This window comes from Hylaeus volcanicus, chromosome 4 (assembly GCF_026283585.1).
Source record: "Hylaeus volcanicus isolate JK05 chromosome 4, UHH_iyHylVolc1.0_haploid, whole genome shotgun sequence".
NCBI classification, from domain to species: domain Eukaryota; kingdom Metazoa; phylum Arthropoda; class Insecta; order Hymenoptera; family Colletidae; genus Hylaeus; species Hylaeus volcanicus.
In genome coordinates, this window is record NC_071979.1 from 10,410,124 (window position 1) to 10,437,269 (window position 27,146).

At 43.9% G+C, this 27,146-nt stretch overlaps 1 protein-coding gene across 1 annotated transcript in view; it reads left to right on the forward strand.

The window, feature by feature from the left end:
* The window catches only part of LOC128874667 (protein O-mannosyl-transferase TMTC1-like), a 162,481-nt gene extending 152,725 nt beyond the window's left edge, over positions 1 to 9,756 (forward strand). The window contains exons 14-15 of the mRNA XM_054119598.1: positions 3,319 to 3,448; positions 4,318 to 9,756. Coding sequence (XP_053975573.1) covers positions 3,319 to 3,448; positions 4,318 to 4,503 — 316 coding nt within the window. The 3' untranslated portion in view covers positions 4,504 to 9,756. The remainder of the gene's footprint in view (positions 1 to 3,318; positions 3,449 to 4,317) is intronic.
* Positions 9,757 to 27,146: the final 17,390 nt, after the last annotated feature.

Below are 27,146 nucleotides of genomic sequence, written 5' to 3' on the forward strand. Positions count from 1 at the left end.
AATATAGGAACAGACCTGGAGCACTGGCTCTCGCATTATCCGCGCTCGCGAGCACTGGAAATGGTTTCGCCGTCGCTGGGAGAATTATCGGGCATTAGTGTCTTCCATTCGATGTGTTTTCATTCGCTTTGAAAAATCGACAGAGCACACACCGTCAGCCGGCATTCCCATTTTCGGCACAAAAGTCCGCGCAGCATGCAAAAATGCTGCGGATTTCTGCAACAAAAGTATTGGATAACATTCGCGTTTTCCACACCGTGTAAACAGTATCCCTTTTTCCGCTTTCCCAAAAAAATGTGCATCGCTGTCGCCCCGACAAACTCGACAATGGCCTCCAACGTGTGAAAAACACGTTGTTATGCAACGAAAATTGTCGATAACCTTTATTTTCTCGTTGTTGCTCACAAACTGTGACGTATCGGTGTAACACTTTTTCAATTCACGTGAAAATATGGTAGTCTAGAATTGATCTGGTAGGAAACATACTTCAACTAACGGTATCGACATTCACGCGGAGTAACGGATAAAAAAGTACTTGCTGGCAAGTTATCGGCGCACTCCTCTTTTTGAGAAAAGTTTAAAAGATGTTTTTAATGGAAACAGATGGCTCCCAGTCGAGAGGCATTTTGTCGTAGATCACCCGTAGACTCATCTACAAGGGATTTAGCATCCTATTGCCTCGTAAACTATGACTTTTACATCGATGCCAACTGCTTTCTTCAGGGATATTGCCACACGCCTAATTTGAATCTTTTATTATTCTAAACGTAAAAGTCATCGAGAGTGTCGTAGAGTCATCTAATACCAAACAAAGATACTCATCTAAATTTTCCTTGTGTGCCTGTGTAACGTTAATATCGACGATGGAGTTTCAGCGAATAGCCGCACAATTAATAACCAAGATAAGAGATACCAAGTAGAACATTATCCGGAAGCCGAATGTAATTCTAGCTGACATATTCTACCGCGACATACGACATCCACTTTACGTTCCATCTTTTTCGAATAAATTCCGAGAAAAGCCACTGCGCCATGAGGAGAGGATGATTCCATAGGCAACGATAACGTCGTCACCGTTCCGTTAAGCGCTCGTGGAGCTGATAAATCGGGAATTTACTGACGTTACCTCCGTTTCTGTATTTTCTACTCGTCGAGTCGGGGAATTGCGCGTGCATCTGTCCGAGTGGTAACATTTTTTCGAAAAACATATATTTGTGCAAGACCATACTTTACCCAAGTAGAGATAGACAATCTCTATCAAAAAATAGCCTTGTCCGTACAATTAGACGTAAAGTGGAAGCACATTTAGAGGCTTCCTTGTTATCGAAGCCGGTTCTAGAACGCGTAATAAACGAACTTCCTCTGCCTCCATATCTATCTGTATCTCTCAGGTACCCAGTCAGGCTATACGACCGAGGCGACCTTTATCTATCCAGCCAAATGGGGATTTTATAATTCATGGAGTACACCGAGTTTCATTCGGTCTATCCGTGTGCTAGCAAATGGCCGATATCGTCGTGGCTACCCGCGCGTTGCCACTTCGTTATGACCGTCGACGTCGTTCGATTCAAGGATATTTCGCTCGAACGCGATCAGGGAACCCCCGCGCCCTTCTCATTTCTCTTGTGCGCGTTGACGATGTTTAATTACCAGTTCGAAGCTCGGACGTTCTGTCGGGAGAGGCGAAAGGCCGTCGGTAATACTCGAGGTGCGAAGGTGGGTTTCCATTTCGCTGTTCGGAACGGATAGAACACACCGCGCGGAATGGGGCAGCGAGCATTGTTCGACGAAACAATTCGGTTTCTGGTTAGCGGACGGGGCGACATTGTTCCGATGGCGGATTAGTGCGAATTGCGGCGACAGGGTATTTTACAGCCGCGCCAGTCTTTTCAGGTAAATTGTTTTAGGAGAGTTTTATTCCTACACTTTATACGAATCGACTTGTGTCGTTTCGATTGGTAACGGTATTGGTAGCGGGATGAATAAAAAGAAGTTTTTGTCTGCGTAGATGATAAAAAGTAGTATGAAAAGTGAACTGTGATTAATTCAAACTCGAATTCTGTGTTTCGCGAGGTGTTCGTTTAGAAAACTATTAAAAATGAAGGTAGTTTCAAATGTTTTAACGACAGAAACAAAGGAAAGGTATAAAAATCAGATAAAATTTTGGAATCGAGGAAAACAGAAAATAGAGGTAGCCGATCGTAACCTGGTAAACGAGCAACGCAATCGATAACGCGACGTGGAAACTGAACGCCGTCGGTGCCTCGAATATAGCGTAACTGTTCTCGGATAAATGCAACGACCTTGATAACGATCAGGATTATTCAGCTGACCGAATGCGTCACAGAGGCGACGCAAACGATGGATTCGCTGCAGCGACGCGAGACTCGTTCGACCAGAAATGAAAGAGCAACTTTGTATGACTGGAATGAAGCGATGCACAGTGGAACGAAATCCCCAAATTTTAAATTATCAACATTTCAGACCACGATTCCATACTCTCTATTTCATTAAATTCTTGTAAAGTAACATGAAATGCTAACGCTGAAGAATGTCAGAATACTGTATATCTAACGCCGTTGGGTTAATGTTGCGACTCGAGTGTGTGACATGATAAAGGATAGCGCGCATCCTCCGTGGAACTCGGCTATTGACTCCTGATATTCACCCTCTTTTCCGCCTCGTAAACACGCCGTTCGTTCGTTGAAAAAAAAGTGCCCCAGAGAATGAACTGCGTCCGGAACTGACGCGTGAAAAGAGTATGTCATTTACGAATTTATTTTATCGAGAGGATGTGAACGGTTCCCGAGTGGCGCTGCCAGAAACCCCGTCACCATGAATGCGAACATGACTCGCGCGAACGTCTGGCAATTTATTTCCGCGCGTACGTTAAACGCGTGTCTCCCTTTCTTGGCGTTGAACGCGATTCGCGCTGTGATATTCTCGAGAGTGAAAAATGCCCTTCCAGATAACGGGGAGAGTTGTTTATTTCTCCGTATCCAACTTCGAAGATGCGATTACATTATGGCTCGAATAACAGGGTGAGTTTTACCACCGACAAGCGAAAAGAAGTGTACTTGTAAGAATAAATTAAGAGGGTTGAATTATACAGGCGAAAAAAAGAATGTTTGTATAGTAAGATGAAGTTTACCACAGAGATAAAATTGAATAAATAACAATTGCAACCTATTCAATTCCAGCCGCAGAACGTTCAGATACGAATATGTTGAACGTATTCGTTTCTACACGAATAATTTGAAATGGACGTTCGGAATATTATGAAATAAATATGTTCTCTCTGTTTACATTTACGTTCAGGTGGCACTTGATGTTACGAGCGAAACGGGGCGGTCTCATATATCGCGGCGATCTTTACATACGCGCGTGGCAGCTACAAAGCGAGTCTCGTCAACGAGCCCACCAACATCAGGGGAATCTCTGCCTATCGGTGAGTAATTGTAGTCCCTTTTATTTCGTTTTCCATACTTGCAATTAATTTAAAATTAAATATTAAAATCGCGCATCTCCTTCTATAATATAATATAATATAATTATCACGTTCCATTAAGTTCCCAAGGCACTCAAGGTTAATTGTACTTTGCAACCCTTTTACTCTCATCTCGACTATTCAATATTTCCGTCATTTCTTTCACGGCGTTTGGTTCATTTTATCTTTAATACTTCCCCTGTCGGAGACACCGCGATAAAAGTAATTGAACAAATTAGTCGAGTTACAGAGGAACTCCCGATACTACGAACCGCTGTAGTTCCATTCCGCTAGCCTCTTAAACTCTTTCGGAGATTAATTGAGATTCCTCGGTCACGTCGTATCGGTATAATTCTAATTAAATAGATTTGCCTTCTCTCGATCTCGTTCCTGTTCCCTCGTTCCCTATTCACCCAGCGTTCGTGCGGCACGATTCGTTCCAGTCGTTAAAGATTCAGCTCGTAAAAACTCGACTATTTTCGTTCGCGATGGCTACTCCCTCCGTCCTCTCGACCTTTTACTTGTTTTTTAACAGTTCTCCCTATCGGTTATTGCTAATGTTATTCGACGAAGCACCGTGTCAGGTAATACATACAAAATACGCGAAATTGGAATAATAGAAATACGCGAGGTTGTTCTGTTTATATCGTCATTGGAGCAAGTCTAAAAAGTATGGAATTTTGGCTAGCAAACTTATCTGGAACCTGGAATTAGCCGTAGAATCCTACGGTGGGTGTCGACGGGACACGGATTCACTCCTCGATGCTTGTTACGACGTGTACGGGAACGTCAGGACGTCCCCCTCAAACGTGTCGAATTGTCTGTTGTAGGAGGGCGGTTGTTTGACACCGCGTGTCGCCAGCGTGTCGGTGCAGCTCGAGCAGGACAGCAACAAGTCGGAACAGCTGGAGCGGTCGCCGCGCTGTAACGTACGTACCTGTAGACAGCCGCGAAAGGGAAAAGCGCGCGTGACAGCGCCGGCTCTCCTCGTCCAGAACTTCCTGGAAACCCTTTAGCTCCCGCGAACCTTCGAGTAACTCGCCCGTTCTCGCTTCATCTCTCAACGAGAACATGAACCACGCGAGACACGCGACGAGAGAGCGAGGCTTCAAGCGTCCAAGTCTCGAAGCTCTCGTGGAGATCGATTTGCGTGCCGGAGGCCTCAGACCTTGGCTGATCTCGTAACACGAATCCAGGGAAGCTATAGAAAGAACGGGTGTCTGGGTCGCGTCACCGGTTCCTCGTGTGATGTAGGTATACCTGTTTAGTGTTTTCGAACGATGAAAAGCGAGAGAGAAGAGGGAAGGAATGCGACAGAGCAGGATTTCGACTCCTCCTTTCAGCCTTCCGTATGGACGTCTGGTTTGGAATGCTCGGTCGCCGCGAATTGGTAAGCTGTTAACATTCGAAATTGTCAAAGGTGTAACACGGTCGACTGGCCCTATCGGAGGGTTAAGGCTTGATAGTGGGTGCTGGGATGCTGGGTGGATCCACGGGACGTCCACTCGAACAGTCGCGTTCCCGTCGAGGAGGACCAAGCGAGGCTGTACTTTGATCGGTATTCGGTGTAACCCATGCAGAATTCAAACGGGAGTGGGACACAACTAAACGCAAATTTGAAACGAAAATTGAACTAGGTTTTTAGAAATGTAAACGTCTTACGAGTCTCGTGAATAATCTCCAGACAGACGTCTCACTGCTGTAATACGCCTAATATGTATTACGCGAAGAAACTCCAATGACCGACAAATTTGTTGCAATCTTTAAACGTTGTTCGAAAATTGAATTCGAAAGGTATCGTACTCTGTTAGAAATAGATACATGTCATTACCATTCGTAACCGAAAAAAGTACGAACGTTACTCGTATACGATTTTTAGGGGTCAACACTCCTAAAAAATAGTTGAATGTGTTTGCCGCTGTATTTATTTTTGAACAAATCAGCTCTGAGTGTTCGTATCATTTGTTTGAAATGTTATTCACTTTTCAAATACTTATTTAAATGGTAAATAATAAAAGATGGTGCAGGCAATACACGCGTTTTAATGGGCATTTGCGCCATTCATTGGAATAGCAAGAATGTGTTTTCGATCGCGAATTGCGTTACAGTTGTGAGACATCAGCCTTACGCGGACTCCAACAGACAACGATCGGCGTTGCTAATGTATTTACTATCAATAATGTCGAGATGTTTCTATAAATATTCAGTGTACTTCGAGTGTGCTTTCGACGTTTTCAGAGAAACATTGCTCGTTGTGACGGTGCCCACTGGTGTGTTTTTTCCATGTACAGTACTACCCGGACAAAAGAGACAAAGATGATTCTTTCGCGTATTCGCACATAGTCGAGCATCACTGTGTTTTTCTTTCATCTTTCGTTCCTATGAGACAGAAGTACGCGTTTTTCGCGAAGGACCGCGAGGGGAAGCCCGCGACGATGATATGTAAATATACACATACACGCGTTATTTTTTTCGTCGACACGCGTGGTTTCAATCGTTTCCCTTGGATCTTAGCGCGTTTGTCTCTCATTGCAAGACACGTATACTGAGAAACTAGAATGATTGCCCCTAGATGGTGATCAGAATTTGTCGAAATAATTATTTTACTATCGATCAAGATTTGTTATTAAATCCGAGTCTTTCGGTATGAAGATTCGAAATGCAAGTTTATTTAGTATCGAGACAACTCTTTTGTCTGTTATTAATATAGGTGCCGAAGATCAGAAGAAAGAACGAAATCTCGAGGTTCCTTCTATTCATCCAAGATTTACCGTTCGAGGTTTCTAGCTTCCTTTTGATCTCGGATATCCGTGTCAATAACAAACAAAAAGATTGCTCGATTACGAAATAAACTTGGAGAGATAATCAGTCGTAAACTGCCTTTATACGTTTAATGTATTTTTTTTCATTCCTTGATTGAGATTTGAATGTTTAAATTGACATCATCAGGTGCAATCTTTACAGTTTCGTGCAGTAGTTGTACGCACGTAACTACACGGTGCCAATCTTAGAGTAATGAACGTAACCGCCGATTCTCCGGCGTTTGGGTATGGCTTTTTGTAATTGAATCGACTAAGGTAATGTTCGTTGATAACGAAACAGAATATGTACGAATAACGTAATTCTTCGATGAGCTTTGTTCGGCAATGTTTCCGGAGTCGTTTGAAGCGCGATTTACGATCCATTCGGTATCGTAACAAACAACACGATTAAATGGAACGTTTGCATTTTTCCGGTTCTGTTGCGTTTTGGTAATTTATCTGCTAACTTTCCGCTCCTCGAAATAACTCCTCTTCTAGCCGATGAGCGTTGAATGCCTTTTATAGTCGAAGTTTCACAACTAGCGGATAATTGCTACCAATTTATGCCCACGGCGAGAAAACAATGCACAGGTAGAGTCGAGTGCACTAGATAAAATGATAACAGTTTGTCGAACATTTACTCTGCTTGAAAGCATGAAACAAAATTAATGGCTATTATTCCCATGAAATTATCCTAGAATATTTTATCCAACTCGACAGTATTTTTCGTAACGCAAAAATTAATCGAGTTTCAAGGGATTAATACGTTTCTCTACCAGCAACAAATTGAAATAACGAATTAAAAACAAGCAAAAGGCAGCTCAGCGCCGGCAAGAAAGGAACGATTAAATCGCTGGGACTGCCGCGCCGCACCGTCGTTTTCCCTCGATAAACCGAGGAGTCATGTATTTCTGGTGCAATCGAGGCGTCATCGGGACGAACTAGATTCCAATTAAAAGGAACTCCGATCGCGGAGCGTCCTTTTGTGTATCTTTCGAGGTTCGCGAGCATCGGGTCCGATAAAATCAGGCACAGTTTCTTGTTTAATCGAGGTCGAAAGTGACACCGAACGTTCCTCTATCCCTTTTTCGTTGCACGTGCGCCAGCCCCTCGTAAATCGTCGCTTTAAACGAACGCCGCCCACCGAAACGTTGCCAAAACTTAATGGAAGACCAATGTATATACCATGTACACTAAAAACCGTTAAAACATCGAAACATTCGGCGATGCTTATTGAAATTCTCTACTACGATTTATCGTTCGTGTGTAATAACGCCGCGCGTTCGTCACGGACTGTCGAGCGTGGGCGTCTGCAAAAATGGGCAAAATTCTTATTTGCGTACGAGTGAGAGATGGACAACAATCCAAACGATGAAACGAAATCAACCCTATCGAACCTGATGGTCACTCTTGTGAATATGCTACGCTAGAATGTATAATTTTGTAATGTATAATATTCGCATATACATATGTACAGTTACAAAACTACGCAGTGGTTCCCCGATATATTTTGCACCGTGTGTTTACAATTTGTCGAAAACTGTGTCGACAGGAATTGTTAAGTAACGAGGTTTGACGAAAAGCAGCATCTAAATTCCAGGTACGAGAGGGTTAAATTTCCCATCGAGCGAACAAAAGGTCTAATCGAATAAGCAAATAAGTTGCACCGATGTGTTTGCATAATATGGTGTTTCTATTTGTCATCTATAATTCAAATAAAATTTTGCCCATCTCTGGTCTGGGCGTCTGGTCAACGGATCACGTACGCGAATCAGTCATATTCGAGAGCTTCAAAAAATGGAGTCATACGTGGACGCGATCGAGGCTTCAAATAAGATTCCCCAGATGTCAAATACACGAGACGTGACACGAATTTATCGGCAACATTTGCATCGGTACGTGTGTACGTTCTGTTCGCTCAATCTCCTCCTCTGCGCCCCCTTTCCCGCACCATGTTGGGAATTTTTAAATCCGAAGCACGTTGGTAACGATACCGAGGAGACTTGTCATTGGCCCGTGCAGAAATTTACCCCGCGATACAGCTTCTAATGCGAGCTCACCTCGTGCAAAGATTATTGGGGTCGAGAGTACGCCAGTTTAACGGCGTCGATATCAGTGCCACTATGTTTCCAGAGTTTCGAGTCAATTTCTTTATGCTAGATGCCAATAGTATTTGCACGCGGAAACTCTACACGAGAACTAGGACGTCTGGATCACTGGGGTGTAGCAGCCGTTGAAGATCGACTCGATCGAGATGAAGTATTTTTTTAAATGTGCTGTTGCACCAAAGTCAACGTTGCTTCGGTGTTACATTGTATACGGGGTATTACGTGACCGACAACGCTCGTAACGAGAGGATTTAGAATCGGCTTTAAGTATCGACTAATCCTACTAATACTCGAGCAGGTACTTGACACGCAACACCTTGTATACCTTGAAAACAAACCTAGATTCGACTTGGATGTAAATCGTTCGAGGTAGTTGTTTAATCGTTTGCAAATCTTGCGAGTCCCGCGCGCACGGACTCAAAAATGGCCGAATTCTCGAAGATGTTGACAGGAACGTCCGTTCGTGACGGTGTTGCGACGAAATCGATGTAATTAAGGATCGAGTTAATTCCTCGAGACGACGATGTAAACGTTATTTTATTATCGTAACGGATAGTAACGAAGAAGTATTCATATAGCTATGCTTTACTACCTGAAACACGGTACCCGACATTGTTACAATAATTGCTCAGCGACTAAGGCGAGGAGGCGAGTTGTTCATCGCTTACTGTGTACAGTACAACTTACACGAATAAAAATACTATAGCTACTTTTCCAACCTTAAATGATCTACGACGAATACAAAACTTTGCGACCATTTTTCGTTCGCGTTTATTTCCCGTAATTACGTTCACACGTGAAAAGAAAAAGATAAACCAAGTTCCGAAAAATCCCACGGGTGTTCAGCTTCGTTGACACGTCGCGACACCGAGTTCAGTTCCTACCAGTTTCCAGATGGTGTACAAAGTTTGAGACGATTCATGGCAACTACTCGTCGCGTTTTCCTTTTCCCGGGTAGAGATTTCTGATTGGCAGGATCGACTGTTCCACCGAGGCCGACGGTCGATCGTCGTCGGGATTCGATGACGTAGCCGAGCGGGACGAGGTTTCGCGTCGATTGAAAATCCTGACGATCTCGACGACGAAACAAGCGCGAAGAAGAAAAGTCGATGGAAAACGGTCCTCCATCGAGGAGGCGACGGGAATCAAATCGAAACGAATGAGTTATCGATACGCGGAATAGACGCGGAATCGTCGAACGTGTGGGCAGTATATAATTAACCGCAAAACTTGATTAGTCTAGGTTATTACTCCATAGACCAGTTTGTACATCTAATTACAATACGTTATTGCGAATATTCATTGTGAATACGATGCAATTATAAATTACCATAATAAAGTGTATGTTTATATATATGTACGGGGGTATTCGTTCGATTTATGCACCGATACTCGACCGCCCGCCAATATTGCCGATCCTCGTTCCCTGCTCGCGCCTAATCAATTATCCAGTTTTAGACCGTTTAATTACGGCAGCTCGGTGAAAATTGCGGTACTAGGCGATGGGGAACTGGGACGCATTCGTGGCTCGATATTAGCGATATTTTAAACCGTTGCGGGTCACTTTGGCGCTGATTGTATCTACAAGCAAACCTTCGAGGGGAAAAAGAGCGTTAGAACCCAGGTGATACTCTATCTAACGAACAAAGCTTAATCTAACGAAACGAAAAACGAATAATACTTGGTTACTCTTACAGAGGTAACACGATCGTCTAGATCGATGAAGTTTATGTTTTAAATCTACCATTCCTTGATTTCAGCGCTGATTTCGTTTTGTGTTCCTTCTTTACCATGATAAAATACTAGCCAGGAGAAAGAATTTATATTTATCTTGGCTTCTAGATCTTGATTTCTAGGTTCGTAAAGATTTCTATCGTCGAGAATTCGCAAACAGCAGAGTTTCCTTCATCAGGAGCCGGTTGACATACCGAAACTGTGAAAACTCAGCAAGGAGAATTCTTCTGACCGGCGATCGTCCACAGGAAAAAATCAATATCATCGAGCAGCGGACTGAAGAAACTAAAAACGTTTCAGAGTTGGTTCATAAATTGTAACCATACTGTAGCTTGTTTATTTAGCGCACGGTAAGAGCATACGCGATGCAATTTTTTCGTTATTTCATTTGAAATCAGGTACCTTCTCCAATTTAATTACGAATGTAAAATGATATTTTTCAGCGAAATTTTAAATGCAAACTGTTTCATTAAATTAGCATCCGGAAAACAAAAGGAGTGTTTCTATATGGTCCAGGCATAGTTTTAAAATTGAAGTGGAGAAATTTAGTTACACCGCGTAACTTCTTCCTCACATTCAACTATTAGAATTTAATTGTAGGTAAATTCTAGAATTTAATTGTGGGTAAATTCTACATCCAAAATTATTGTAGCAAATTATCAATTCGTGTTTGATTGCAAAGTAATGTGAATAAAAACGAATAAATATCTAGCCTTTCGTATCCATCGTAATCCATTGAAAATGTATGCCGAGACTTTGCGGTGAATATCGCCAAGGCTTTCTGAGACACGTGAAATGCAAATTAATTTAAATAGAGTTATGTAAAGTGCGATAATATTGTATTCGTTCGTAGATATTATATTATACTAACGTAAGGTTAGAAAGTAAGCGAGCGATGAGATCTAGGCTCCTCAGGTGAAAAGAACGATAAAGTGGCCGTGGGCTGCGTCTGACAAAATTCTGATTGGACGACACCGTTTACGCAAAGTGTTGCAATAAAAGCACTCCTTTCATTCAAAAAGTCAGTTTTCCTCGACTATTCAAGGATACACAGTCTGCATCTTGTTTTTGCAGCCAGAGATTGTCATTGGATAAACCTTAATCGTTGCCTCTATCGTAACGCGCTTATTTTAAATTAATAGAACGAATATTACTTATTATATCCCTGTCGTTTCTTTTCAGATATAAAGAATAGAGTATAAAATGTAACACAAAGGAATTATACGAATAGTGAATGCAATAATTCTTAACCGCGTGGCGGTTGAGAAATTCCAACTAGAATCGTCTGCCGTGCTTAGTCGGACGATTTACGTAGAATAAGACAGCGAAGTTATGTACCTGGTCAAACATAAATCTAAGTTAAATACCACTGTAAACTCTCGTCTATTTCATCTTCTTTTGTCTAGAAAAGCGCAACCGTGCGAACTGTTGTTTGTTACGAGTCGAGATTTTGTAAACATCGCAATGACGAAACGAATGGTAGATGGATAACATCCGGGCACGTAGAACATCTTTAGTGTAACCTAGCCTGGTACTATTGTTTCGTGTATTCACCGGATGTCCCCTCAAGGATCGAGCTCTGGCCACCGAGTGTCTAGAAAAACATTTGCGAGGAGCCCTGCGGACCCCGCGTCGAATTACTCTTCAACAACATCCATACCCGCGAGGTGTACTTGGCTCAGACGATTCTGTCCATACTACTACAGGTGCACGGAAGGCAGTAATAGAGTTTGATCTTCCGTGCATCTGTAGTAGTTAGGACGGCATCTTTTCCCAGCTTGCCTGACATCATTTGCACTCGTACGTCTACCTTCGAGGTTTGTTCTGATCCGCAACGTCCCGAAAGTCTGATTATTCTTCGGGAATACGTAACATCTAAATGGATCTATGTCAACCGAGTGGACGATGGTTTGGAATAAGTAACAGTGGTAGCCAGGCGTAAAGGAAGTTAGCATTCCAAAGGATCGATAATAGCGATGTCAAATTTGTTATTTGTTAAGAATGTTTGCAGAGTAGCACGAGTGGAGAGAACATCGTTGGAATAAATAGTGTTCGATTCTTATTTTTGTTATTCATTGTGCGAACCCAGTACTCTAAAAGTTTCTCCTACACTTATCCTCTTTTACAGGAGAAAGGTAAGCTCAAAGTAAGCTTAGGATCAAGATTAAATGCATGTCACGAACACGTTTGCCGATTGAGCGACTTAATACTCCAACCAACTGTCGTGCGTCGTCGTTTAATTTCTTACCGAAAGAGCATAGCTATAACTTGCTCTCATAATAGAACCAAAGCGTTCAGGCGAAAGTCCTTCCGTTCCTCCTCAGGCTGGTGCTCCTCCTCGCTTAATCGTGCACGCGCAGGAGGCGGTCGTGGCCCGTTTCCCTCGAGATGGAAGTTTTCCACATAGAAAACACGACGTCGAGGAAATTGCTGTGCGCGGCTGACAACCGGCGCGGCGTCCGTTTGGATAAATCTGAGCTTGTAGCCAGTCGTCGTACACCTGAGCACGTCTAGAAGAACGCGCCCAGGTGGTTCTGAAGAGTCACGGGGCATTATGCTCGGCTCACAATGAACGCGTACCAACACGGCATTACTTGGGAATAATAGACCACGCCGCAATGCAGAATTTCGGTACCACGGTAAGTATCGTGTAATTTTAACGGTAATTGCCGGCAGTTTAACGCGCCACAATTGAAATAGCCCTTATTTCGCCGCTTGTATGGAACCCCTGTCTCGCAGCGTCGGGTTGGGGTTGAGAAGGGCAGGTATGCTGAATTCCACGCGATTACGCACGGCGCGCGGCGCGGCCGCAGTAGGGGAAAAACTCCCATTCTTCCGCCCTCCGATGTTTCTCTGCAGCGTGGAAAGTGACCCTTTCGGTGGTGACGAGAAACGAGTGGACTCTAATATTTCAATTAATGCGAGATGCACGCGAAATTACGAGCAAAAGAAATTTGATTCGCTATCCTAGTAGCATTCGATTGGTTTTGCCAGACCGTGAGTTGAACAATTACCATTATTCACAGTCGAATAAATAAAACTGTCATACGTACGGGGTCGACGCGTCGACAGTCTGTTCATCTGGAACGTGCGCTAATCCGTAGTTCCACAATGCCAGCGTGGAATCCAACTGGACGACGAGGAAATAATTAAATAACGCGTGGCCGTCGAACTTTTTCAATGGTTCGTTAAATTCCTGATAATCCAGCGGCGTTTCGGCAGACGCGATCGAAGTTACGGTTAAATTAATCGAACGGCAACGTGTGTGCTCTCGTTGTTGTTGTTGTTGTTGTTGTTGTGTTCTTTCTCTACAAATCCCTACCCCCTCTGTCAGTTTGGTTTTTTGTTTCGTTTGTGAGTTTTAGACTCGCTCGAGCGGCCTTTTGATTTAGTTAAACAGAAAACAGAGGACAGATACTATGCGCCCGTGGACGTTGCGTCAATTATCGGGCTGATTGGATTTGGCAACAGTCGCGTGCGTCGGTGTAAAGGACGTCCATGGTTCGCTGGACGCGCCACGCCGACTTTGTAACATCGACGCCGCCTAGCTTGTGCAGATTTCAATTATATTCAATCTGGGTCATCGGTATCGGTCCGCGCTCCAGGTGATCGAAAGAACTCGATGGAAAATATTCGCAGTTCCTCCCTTCGTGTCTGACGCGATACGCACCGTTGTGTTCTTCAGCTTCAATTTTCCAAACCGAATGGAAACGATTTCCGACGGTTTTACTTCGAACACTCCAGTCTAAGTCTTTAGTTTCATTTCGAATAAGCTGTCTCATTCGAAACAGTCATTCGACAAAACCAATTCGGTCATGGACACATTCACCTGTGAACACGCAAATCGACCGCCATACATGCTCCTCCTCTTCAATTCCCTTTCTTTTTCTTCCGTTGCGGCTTTCTCCCTCATTACGAGCGTACCAGCCTGTTCTATACGTCATTTTTTCCCTCGTTTCGATGGGATCTCGACCAATTGGTTCAGATCGGTTCGAGCAAATTCATCTCTGGCAAGATCACTCTGCGCAAAATCATCCTGGGATATATCCCAGTGGCGGCGGTATGTGGTTTGATTTACGCGCCGCAAAAGACGGGTATCACGTTTTCGATAGGCGGATTTCCCGATAATGGCAGGCGGATCTACATGATCCTAGCACCACGTGGGAATACGAATCCGGACATTATCCTGGCGAGCCGCGGCTCCTCAGTAACCCGGAATGGATGTGCGTTCCGCTGCATCGGACGCTGCTACGTGATCGGGATTCGTCGAACGAGCACGTGTATACCGAGTTCGCACGCCTTCTTCTGCCTAATGACCCTTGAACCGAGTACTCAAATCTCTTAAATTAGCGACACCCTGGCGACCAATTTATCTACGCTACGTCTCGATGATCACTGAAAGGCGTTGAAGGCTCAGGAACAGTTGCGTTGCTAATCTTAAACACTGTCGGTACGTCTTCGTTGAATCTGTCATTTTAAATTCCAAGCGTTTTATCGACAACGAAGCGGATCGTCGTTCCTCCAGATTCGTTTAACCGCCAATCTGACCCATCCCCGAGGAGGATAGAACATCGGCCGAGCAAATAAAATCCAGACGGCGCGGCGCGAGCGTACGAGCTGTCGAATAAAGTGCGTATTCGATACACGTACGGACGTTACGGTAATAAAGGAAGGTAATAACTCGACTCTGCCCTACGAACGTACTGCGAAATACCTTCCACGGCTGTTCTTCTCGCTATCTATTAACCGTTCCATCCTTTCGAGACTGCTTCACCTTTCGTTGTTCGTGCCGCATATATCCAACGGATCACTGGCGCACGGTCCTTTACGATCGGGATAAAAATCGGGAGCGAATCGTATCGCAATTTTACGGTGCAGCGACTCTTGGATTTTTATGATCGATCCCCGCCCGACTCGTTCTTCGCTGTTGATATTTTCATTCCTGACGCGATTCATAGGAACACGAGGCTCGCTTTTCTTGTTTACAGTTAACCAAAAGTAAATAGTCGACACCGTGTGCCGTTTGCGTACGAGCTACATCCATGCCACGGTGAGAAAGAACTGACCGTTTCTCAGCACGTAGTCGTAATCTTTTACGACGTCGCTACCGTGACAGGATTAACGTCGCGGGGCTCACCTGTATAATTTTATTTCCGCTTATCGCGGGAACGTGAACCAGTCCAACCCCTAGTTCCCTATGGTTTACACATCGTGGACAATATTTGGTTAAAACGTAGCAAATGTTGGCTGAAATAAAACTAAAACTGGACGGATCTTGATGTGTCACGGGTACAATTTAAACTAATTTAAATTTAAATTAAAGGACGTAATGTACAAGAGGGAGAAACACGATGCCTTTTGTCAAGGGAAAGCATTCTCTTGTTCATTAAACGTGGAGTGGAATCAAAGACACCTAAGTCAAAGTGGTCAATGCCGACAGATAGAACCACAAGTGATTGCGTCTCAAAGTTTCTTGCGGCACCGCCACGTCTTCGTGTAATTAAACTTCCTGCTAGCTCCCAACTTCTCGTGATCAACCAGCCACTGACTAACACCCTCCAGCAAACTCCTTTCCACGCAAAAGGCGACGTACTTATCATACGAATGTAACGAATTCTGTTCGCTAAACAAAAATTACATTTCGGACCGTGGACGTACACTATCGAGGCACTAGCAATGTCGGAAAAGCACAGAAGAAATGCGCACCGTTAACACGATTTCGCAAATTGGAAAAGAAGTAGGCCCAATCTCGAACGCGCGGAAAGCTCGAGCACCATTGCAAGCAAGACGAATAGATGAATGCTGGCGCACTAATGAGCCGTTAATGGTAAATAAATGGACTGGTAAGCGCGCCTGCATTGCGCCAGCCCGTGGGACGTGGCGTCAGCCTCGCGTCACCGTTGATTAATGAGCAAGCTTTGTTCCTGCCGGGTCACAATTACATAGAATTTAGGTTCCAGTTTCGTCGGTTCCGTGTCAGTCCGAATCTTCGATTCGTTCACTGTTCTCGCTTGCTCGTGACTTTGACACCGCAGCCCTCGGGACTCACCGTGGCGAACCTCCACCGTGGCTGGTGTATTTCCTCGAGGAAACTTTGACGGTCAACTTCAAGTGCCTCGAACAGAGGAGAATGGGGGACGACTCGTCACGGTGGGAAAGAAAAACGTGTCCGCTGACTTCTCGTTCGACTTACTCGAATTTAATTGAAGTCAATCGCGACTGTTCCGACGTTTCCCGAGGACTTTTAATTCAGGCTATGAAAGAAAGGAGGTCGAGTTGACAGAAATGAAGTGGACTCTTCGCGGACTAAAGTGGCAAGTTGGAAAAGTTTTCGTTTAAAATGAACGTTGGAAGTCAGATGTTGAGTAGACTCTAAGTTTATCTTGGTCTTTATTCGTGTCAAGTGTGACTTATTATTCTACGGCAATATTTAATCGGGATTCTTAAGGACGGACGTAAGACCTAGATTCTCGAGATGCGTCAAGGTCATCGTGGAATTCAATTATTAGAATCTTTTCGATCTGATTTTTATTATTCTACATTTTCTTTCTAAGATAAAACGATGCATTCGAAAACATCCAAGCAACAAAGACCGCGACAAGCCCCGTGAATTTTCGTCGACCGAGCAAGGACTGACGAAGGATTTCCTTGAAAGTTTATTGCTACGACAGTGTTTATCGCGAACTTGGCTTCCGTTAGGTCAGCAAAGTTCCCAGCAAGAAGCAGCGTGCAATTCTGCATCGATTGCGGGCTTTCGAGCAACTTTCAGTGCAGATTGAGAAAAATGAGTTTCCTGGAAGTACGCGCGCTGCTGTGACAGCGATAAGAAAGGAAGCAACGATAGTCGCGAAAGGAAATGGCTATAGGTTCTATGTCTACCAAAGTGTAAGTCCTCCTTCGTGAGCTCGATTAGAGAAAAAGATTCGGTGTATTTCGTATAAAGAATGGCGATTTATCGAATCAGCTGACCAGATGAAACAAGGTATAAAGCATGGAATTCAAAATGTAACCGAGTTTCAGAGAATTGCATCTGTTCAGGAGTTGAAATGTAACTAGCTTGACCTCTGCAACCTGCTTAATCCTTTCATGATTTTTCAAAGGGAATTCTAGCATCGTATTCGTGATTCTCTCCACCGGAGAATCCCCTATTCTCAATCTCTTTTTACGATGAGTTTGCACATTTTACAAAAATACGTAATACTTCTTACTCGAGCGGTTGGTTTTGTTCTCTTCCTGTGTACGAAGATTGTAGATCCTTGTATCCGCGGCGCGTATCGGAAGATGGTGGTTTTTACGCGAATATCCAGCGATTTTACTGTTCGATATAAAACATGCGAGACGCGAGGCAAAGAATTTTAGAACATTCGAGAGGAGCATCTTTAGAGCTGGAATTCCTAATCTCGGATGGGCAAAATTTTATTCGAGTTATAAACGACGAATAGGAACAACGTACGAAAATTTGTATACAATCTTTATAAAATATGACACGTGACTATAAGAAATGAATTGCCGATTAATTTCTCTACACATCCGATTGGAAGAACATTTACAGAGAACGAGACATTATTTCTTAGTGTCATTTTCAATCCCTCGGTTAACTAACCTTATGCGCAAAAGATAACTGCTACGCGAAATCGATATGACGGGGATGTATTCGACGGGTCGGAATTCTTACGAGCAAGCATAAATCAGGCCACAAGTAAGCGCCACTCGTTTCTTGTCGATTCTTATACTCGAAAGCTCGAAAGCTCCGCCATTTGTTTCCGAGGAAGAAAGCCTCGCTCTTAATACGCTCCTTTTTCATTTCTGTCTCTAGTAAATAGCTGCGACGTACCTATCTCCCTGAATAAACTACATTAGTTCAGACCACGAATTCTTCCAGATTTGACGAGAAGTCGAGTACTCGTTGAAGACGCAAACGAAGTAGAGAATTACTTGGTTCCTTTTTCTTCGTTTCTATAGTATTTCCAACATGCCAATTGTCTTCTTAACTATACATATTAATAGAAAAATCGCGGAGGAACTCGAGAACATCGTTCAAATTATAATATGTACATTGTGTCGGCGGCGGCGGCGGCGTCGCTTTGAAAGTGAATTTTATCTGTGCAAGTTTGCTCGTGTAACTCGCGCACAGTTTCCCTATTACACGAATTCCGATTCCCTCAAAGCGGGTTACGCGTTTGCCAAAGTTTGTCGTTACCTTTCATGAAGATTATGTTTGTACCGTCGTCACGTAGTTGATAGAACTCTCGTGCACGGGTACACGTGTAGCGTACACCTGTGTACGCGTCCGTAGAAGAAAAGCGATACACCGGGAGGACGTTCGTCGCGCTTTCGACTCTGTGTAACTTGCGCGTATATACATAAATACAATCAATATAAGTAGCTGTCCGCAATCTGGTGAACACACACGACTGGATTTAGTGCTGCGTGCAAACAGATTATTGATTGCGGTGATGACAAACTGTTGAAAAATTTTAGACGTTAGAAAAATATCCGTGCGACAGGATACCTACATAATTAATTTGCTTTGCGTTTGAATGGCGCAATGGCAATGAGATAACTATCCTTGAGGCCTTATTATGAGAATGAAACCTAACTTTAATCGCTCGATTAGAAATTAACGTAAAGTAACCGAATATCAAGAAAATGAACGTTATAATTCTTGTCTAGACGAGATGAAAGTAATTAAAGTTTTATTGGTAATTCCACACCTTTTTACAAGAGTTCAATTTTATCATTGCTCGAAGGTGTTTATTCGCACCCTTCTCGATGGACGTGGAGCATCCCATGAATTATTAATACCATGAATACAGAATTCGTCAAAAGTTTCATCTAGGTTCTAGTCTTATCGCGACCGCATCTCTATCAAGTTGTAATTAGTTCTGCGATCCACTTCAGCGATGATCACAACATGAATATGTATTCTCGCATTAAGGACTCTTTCGTTCCGAGTATATCCGTAGGAATACTTTCGGTTCGCGAATAATCCGATTTGCATGGAAAGTCTGGGTTAATTGCACCGTGAAAAATATTGCACTTGTTTCCAGTCAACGACATGCGGTGCATTTAACGTGCTCACTGATCGTAAAAGAAATCAGTCATCGTACTCAATTTTCTAGGCGTTTCAAACTGGTTGAACGAACGTGTACGTTTTTAATTTCGGATGAGCTGACCAAAAGTAATTGGCTGTTCAAGGCCACTGGAAAATTACTTTCCTTCCTATTCGTTGCGCCATCTCTGATTCCATCGAGCAAATATGCAGACCCACGCTCCCTCTCTCAAACAGACGAGACAGCTATTACCTGTTCATTCTAGTTTCTTAATTTATTTCAAATACAAACTCCTAGAATTTTCATATTACGACGAAAGTTTCAAGTATTCCACAAATTAGTTCTGCTAGTGTTCCAGAAACGAATTCGGCATACAACAATAACAATGAAAGTTTATACAAACACTCCTCCCATCCAAGCTTGTTTCTGGGTTATAGTAGCTGGTAATATTTGAACAACTCTCATTCGAAACTGAGCTGGCGCGGCTTACTTTAAGCAGATTAAGTGTTTACAACCGATGTCCGATATCCCACGGTGTCATCTAATTGACTATCTCAAGAACAAGAAAGAAAAATGTTAGTGAACACTTTCTGCGTAAACAAAATCTATATAATTGTGTTGTTTTCGGTCGTCGGAAGATCAAGATCACACTGCAAACCCCATGTAACATCGTCGATAGCTTTTCTCGATACGTTACGTTTACAATTCCCAATGCAGCACCGAATACATCCAATAAACATCGTATTTTCCGGCCGTTTAACATCTCAGGATAAGAAAGGAAAGAATTCCACGATATCTTGCAGATTTATAAAATTCATGCGTCCTGCGAGCCGGCAGTTTCGAAAGTTGAGCGCATACATCCCGTGCGTCGCCCCGTGACCGAGTCAATATTATTATATATTCCCGCATTCACTCGGATCGGTGATGGTTTTTTGTCGATCTCGGAGTCGTGCTACCGGTCCATCCAAACATTTTCCGACGAGTCTCGGGAGAAAATCTGTCGCGAGAACTTGACACGCTTTCCGGTTTCGATCGGCTCGGAACGTTCCCACGGCGATTTCACGTCGCGAAACTTCGATGGCTGCCACAGCCACCGTCTGAACGATAACTTGTCCAAGATCCATCCTTCGTGGAGTTGCACGGCGAGTTTGTTTTATCGAATTTTCACGCGACCCTGTACACCGCATGGCTTCCAGGCAGGCTTTCCTACCCAAACGATATTACTTTTTCCTGAGCCAGTAGCGGCGGCAGTTGCCGCTAGACGGAGCAAAATGAAAAGAAAATAAAAGGAATATTACGGTTGACCGACCCGAAACCGGAGGAGCCGACCCACTTGAAGCTTTATCGTTCGTTCTAGCCTCTGTAAAATGCGCAGCATAAATGCGTCGCTATTACTTGCGGCCCGCGAAAGAAACTTCGGAGGGTTTAGGAAGTTACAGCAGCGCGACAGGAGCAGCGAGAACTTTTGCGATGGGTCGGATGGGATCTGGATTTGCGAGCGAGTATTTTATTGTCCTCTACTTTTTTCCGGATATTTATGTTTCTCTTTGCGCGTCAGTCTGTTCTGTTGCAAATGCGATGAAACGACATACATACCTCTATTACGATAGAAACAAGCATGATTTTGACATCGAGTAGCTACCAGCATCAGAAGGCTCCGACCGACGAGTTTTTGCCGCGACGAGTGGCGGTGAAAAATATCGGAATAATTTATAACGGTATCAAGTACCTCCGCTCTCATTTCGCGAGCGAAAATCCTCACCGACCTCTGTGGATGTAAATCTCATTAACAGACAAAATTACGGGTTTAATTCAGAAACCAAGCTAGCTCAGTCTCGCTCAGTGGAAACTAGGAGACGTAGGATGTATTTTAATTTAAAGTTCATGCATGAATATGCCAATTAAACGTTATCCGTTACGGTTTCGTGATAAGAATGAGAAACGCATAGTGCAAGTGCCTGTCTCGAGTAACAAAATTATACGAGAAGAAATTAGAATGATAAATGTCGAGGTTATCTGAAATCCTTCTTTAGCCGTTCGTCTGAAATAAAAGGACCTTTAGTACAATACGATGACGGACGTTTCCTAACTGTAAAAGTAATACTAGGTCTTAAAATGAAGCTTTCCTTGAATGACTTTACCAGCATAACTTCTGTTCGAAAATAAGTTGCTTCGTACAATAATTCCTCTTTGGAAGTTTTGGTCGAAAGCTAGCACCTAACATCATCTGTGTATCATGGGTTAACGCGATTATGTTTTATATCTTTATATATACATGTAACAAAGAGTGACTAACTATATATGATATCTTTACTATTCCATGGATCGTTTATTTTCATCAGTAATTTAAATCTGGTCCTGGTCAAAAGACGCTAATCTCGTTTATGACTTTTCCCAATAGGTAAAATTACAGGTCAGCACAACTTCATTGTGCGCAGTTTACTGTAAAACCTCAGGAAGAATGAAAGCTTCCCCGTTAGACAGCAAAAAATGAGCATGCATTTTATCTTCTGTAATATTATTCAGATTCACGGCAAGCCATATTATTTCCTTTTGTGCTGCTATCGTATGTTGCCAACATCAGAGCAAAATATTCACTCTGAATTATCTTTTGAAGTATTAATTTTACACACAAATATTGCGCATCTCTGGGAATTGATATCGGAATAATATAGTACTTCTCCGTAAACTAATCAAAGACCCAGCGAAACGAATATTTAGCAATTGATTCGATGTCGAGCACAGAAAAGGAGACTTAAAAGAGGAAAACGCTACATCATTTTAGGTGGCGAACAGTTTGAAATCAAATGATTGATTTAACATTTATAGTAGGCACGAAACGAGAAAATGTATCGACCAAATGCATTTTCGAGTCGCTTAACTGCACCGAGAGCGTCCCTTTGATCGAGTATCAACGCTTCATTAAATCGGATCCGATGTTTGCCATTACACGAACACTTCGCGAGCGATTTCCATTGTAAAACGCGATAATCGTCGTGCCTACGTGCAACACCGTCGACGTTCATTATTAATCCCCGCGCCGACGCCGTGTATTATTACACGCAATAAACGGATCCCAGTGGCGGGCGGGGCGCGCGGATAAGCTGTGCGACATTCCCGCGTTTTCGAAAATCACTACATTTTGCATGAGTCCGCGATTTTCATTTCCCGAGCGACGACGACGAACGTCGATATAATCTGGTCGGACCGCGAGAAACACGGGGATTATGCATTATTAACTTTAATGGAATTCCCCTGCAGTCGTAACGAGCCGTTGCTAACTGCGCGCTGTCCTAACGTTACCGTTGTCGGTGTTTTCTGTTCCACGTATTCACTTTATTGTTTTCGCGGGTTCGTTGTTAGGAGGGTTGTTTACAATTATGGAAACGAGAGATTGTTACGAAGGGTTTTGTTTGGTGATATTTTGCGTAAAACAAACTCCTTCGACATTATCGGTTCCATGTTAAAAAAATTCGCTCGGATTCGCCTAGTTTTGGGCGAGGTCAGGGCGATCACAGAGATCACCTCTAAGAGTGCCTCTCTCGCAATTTTGAAGTCGGTAGATCGGTTAGTGGAAGAACGAATATTGGAAGCATTATCGGTCGAGTGGCGAATCCGGCAAGGGCTATCGTCCAGCCACGGTATAGCTCGCGTGGAATAGGCTGTCCAAAGCCAATGGATGCCAGAGCACATGTATAATGCATGCGGATGCTTGAGATCCGTGACCCCTGCCGGTTTCTTCTGGAGACCCACGCTTCGACCTCGGTACTCGACTGCGTTTACCCGTACAAGCGACCATTTTTTTTTTCTCATCCCAGCTAAATATTTAAAGGCTTTTATCCTGCGGCGTGGACGTTCCCCGTCGTTTCCTGGCGTCGGCGTCGCAAAGGATCGACGCGCACCCCCATCCGGCAGAAACGACGGAACGTGTCGTCTAACGACCAATGGGCGATGTTTTTCGATACTCGTGACGCTCGAGATAGAATTTCGCTGGTGTCACGTGACCAGACTCGTCGCGAAATCCTTGGCTGGATAACAGCCAACGCGTCGAGCCTTGATCCTCTTCCTGGGTGCGCGTCGACGTCGCCTTTCGGAACCGAGGCAGAAAGAGGGACATGGGAAACAAGGAAACGCGTTACGCTAAACGGATGGAAATTCAATATTGACAGAGGAATACAGGCAGCTATAACTGGCCACCTCGATGCAATTTCGATTATGACGTCGGGAAAAATCTCGTGTTGGCTGACTACGCGAAAACGCTTGATGGTTTCGGCAGTAAAGGTTAATATTTATAAAATCATCACTGTCGATGCTTCGAGAGAGGTGAGCAAAGTAATTATTTCGTCAGGGAGCTGGTTGCACCGAAAGTGGTCATTGTATCATTTCAAGACGAACGCTCTGCGTCGTACCAACTAAGCGCCATAATGGCTTCGAGCAGGGCCACGAGAGGCGAAGGAGCTCCAGCGTCGTGAATAGCGGAGTCATTAAAACTTTGCATTATTTAGACTTTCGGGTAAATTACAAGGCTCGCGGAGCGGCGATGTTCGTCCGTTACGAGAACAGGAAAAAGCCACAATGGCTACGCGAAGCCACGTGGCTTGACGAGAATGCACCATTCTTGCTCCAAGGAACCCCTTGCTCGTCGATGAAATTTTAAAAACGCCGGCAATTTTCATTCAAATGAGACTTATCGGTTCTGATCAATCTCGAGAATACGTTTCTGTATTCCACGGCGACGAATGAGCGAATTTTAGTTGTACTGTCCATATCCTTGAAGCTATTTTCTATTTTTACCACTTCAATTACGCATTTCTTCGGCGCAGCCAAGTATTTTCTGAATAATTTTACAACGAAGCGTTAAATTAAATTTCTGGAGGTATTTCAGTTCTCTGTATAATGTAGTCCAACCATTGTTGTACCTTCTTCGCTTCGACCCGTGAGTGGGCAATTTTGCTGCTCTGCTTTTCATTCCTCACCTCGCGTTATTAGCCATCGTATTTCCCTTTCCCGCTCTTTCCCATTTTCTTCGTTCCCTTTTTCATTCTTCTTCCTTCTCACAAAAAGAGCTTCTCTTTGAAATTTAGCCAACTGCGCTTGAAACTATTTTCATTGATCTTCAAACACGCAATCTACAAGGCCAACGGCATATAAGAAGGGACGAGGGCGTTGATTCCGAATATGTTGCCGAAAATCTTCTCCGAAAACTCGTGCAAAGTTTTTTGGAAAGAAATTATTTGAAATATCTTATTACTCGAAAATACTTTTTTATGCGCTGGAAGGTAATTCGAAATTCAGCGTACCTTGCGTGTTACAGCATGCCCTAAAAGGGTCCGTCCTACACCTTTCCAGCTGACCGTCCCGTGTGTACACAAAGTCCTAGGAACTTTTCCAGGCAAGAAAGTTCAGAGAAGAAACTTAATTTCATTACAAGTTCAAAGCAGCCGCCACAAGTATCGATCAATTTTTTTCAAGCCCACGGATGAACGATTCCACGGAACTTTCTTACAGTTTCCTCGGCAACAGGACGAAAGACGATCCTTCGAGGATATTTTTCAGCGACCCAACCAGAGTTTCTTCCGGGTTCGTCGTCAATCAATATCAGCAACGTTAGCGACACAGGGGGATTGCGGCCAATCTAATTAACCAACATCCAGGCCCGCTTTGTGCATTGCGGCTGCATCAAAGTTGTAGACGTAGTCGTTACGCGCCGGGATGAAGCGCTGTCAGGAGCGGAAAGATCCTTTTCGAGCTGATCGACGCGACGCGACGGCCACGAGCAATGAATACGAAATTGTTGCCGCGACGAGAACGGGAGTAGAGGCGAAACCTTTGGCGGTCTAAGCCGCTCGGATGAAGAATGGCGGCGTAATGCATATTTCATCCATATTCATTCGAGGATACGCGCGCAAACCTCGTTAAACTCTTCATACGCGAAAGGCGGATTGGCCATGATACACGTGGCGGCGACGGATCCTATGCGAGGAATGTCGAGCACCGAGAAATCCCAGCCACGCTATCCGACATTGCAATGTCTCCTCTGTCACGGTGTATATCGATTTCCGGCCCGATCGGCGTGTCAACCACGCGGCAACAAGGATTTCCTGTTTGTGATTTATCCCGGTATTATCCCGCTCAAGAACCAATGTTGCGTTGAAACGACATTTTATTTGCCATTTTTACCAAGCCATTTGCATTACGTAATCGCGTCTCTCAACATTGTAACTGCAAAAGGAAAGTGCCTTTCGAATTACCAACTCGAATAGAGAACCCACTTCCCACTTCACAATTTCTCATATTTTGAGATTCCCAACAGTACAGATTGAGATTTCCGAGTCTCTGTACAGAGGCGACTTTGTTACAAAGTTACTTACCACCCCAGGTTGACGTCAAGTTCCGAGCACTTGCCTCGAATATTTTCAGATAAGTACCGTCGCATCTGCCCCGATAGAAACGCGGGCCGTGACTAATTGTAAAATATCGCAAGTTCCCAGAGGAAAGGTGGGGATAGGAACGAAGACCGCGCTCGGACGAAGGACGACCGAAGGAAGTTATTATTCCGTCGAGTGGCGCGTCCTTGCGGATCGTCCAACCATAAAAAACTAATTTATCGCGAGGAAATGGAGACGAAGGAGGGTAGATGAGATGGAGAATCGGTACGGTGGATCGCGCGTCTTGAATAGCTCGTTCGTAGGCTGTGTTCTCCCTTGCCGAGCTACCTCGGCTGTCTTAGGTATATCATTTTAAAGACGTGCCACGAAATAAGTTTATAAGTAGTCTGCCGAGAGTTTCGTCAGACTCCTGTCTAAGTAGTTACCAAGTAGTTTGTGCCGTCGGAGTCAAGCTCCCCTCGATATATTATGTAAGTGCCCGTGCTCCCGACTCACCTCCGTGCCCAGCTAACTTCTTTTCCACCTTTCCTCTCCCATTTCGCGTCCCCTTCTGTCGGTTCTCTCTGTTCTTCGCCATTAATGACCTCTCATTCTGTCTCCGTTCACTTAATAGCCACTCGGATTCTTCACACCTTCGGTCCACCCCTTCTTCTATAGTCGCTTCCTTTCTTTTTTTATCCCTTTGTTTCTGTCTTTCACGCTTCGTCGGCCACCATTTTACTCTCGCTCTCGTAATTTTTCCTTTCGCACCCCACTTTTCTCCACCTGGATTACCGTTTCTTCGCTCGACCATTCCTCTCCTTATCTGTTTATCTTTTGTCTACAACCCTTCAACGTCCTCGTTTTTACACATCCTTGCCTCCATTCCTCTTCTCGCGAGCTGTTTCGTCGTCTTTTTGCTCGGACGTGAACCTTTGTCTCGAAACGTGGCCGACGCGGAATCTTAAGACGTAGCGAAAGATTAAGAAACGAGGTACTGGATTAGGTAAGAGAAGGATAACGCGTTGCTCGCTCACAATCCACGTCGTAATGAAAACGAACGATGGGTCGCGACGTTGGACACGCTTCGAAGGACCGATCGATTAAGGCGATTTGGTTCGAGCTTCCTGGAACCGTGGGTGTTAGAAGAATTCCCATTTCGATCGAAGCGGATTAGCTAAAACCAATTGGGAAACTCCTCCAACACAAACCACGAACAGTTTACACGCTACGAAAGTCAATATTGAATCCAAGAGATTCAGTTATCGACGATCGATGAAGATAATCAGGGAAAGTTGGACGCTTTGGATGATAAAAGCTAAAACCATGTATTTAAGTAGAACTTACGAAGATAAAATCTTGACTCGGTAAGCATGGTACTACTCGTTTAAACTCGGTAGAACGCGAAGAAACATGTAGAAGACAGCTGAATAGGACTCTGTGACGAATATTGCCAGCTTACGAAGATAAATTTTTGTGGGATTAAACGCAATTCGAATGTAAGAGGAAAAAATGTACGGGAAACGTTTTCTGAAACATCAAATGTCTTTTATGTGAGTGCCGGGCAGCGGTACATGACAGTTCGTGTGAAAGAT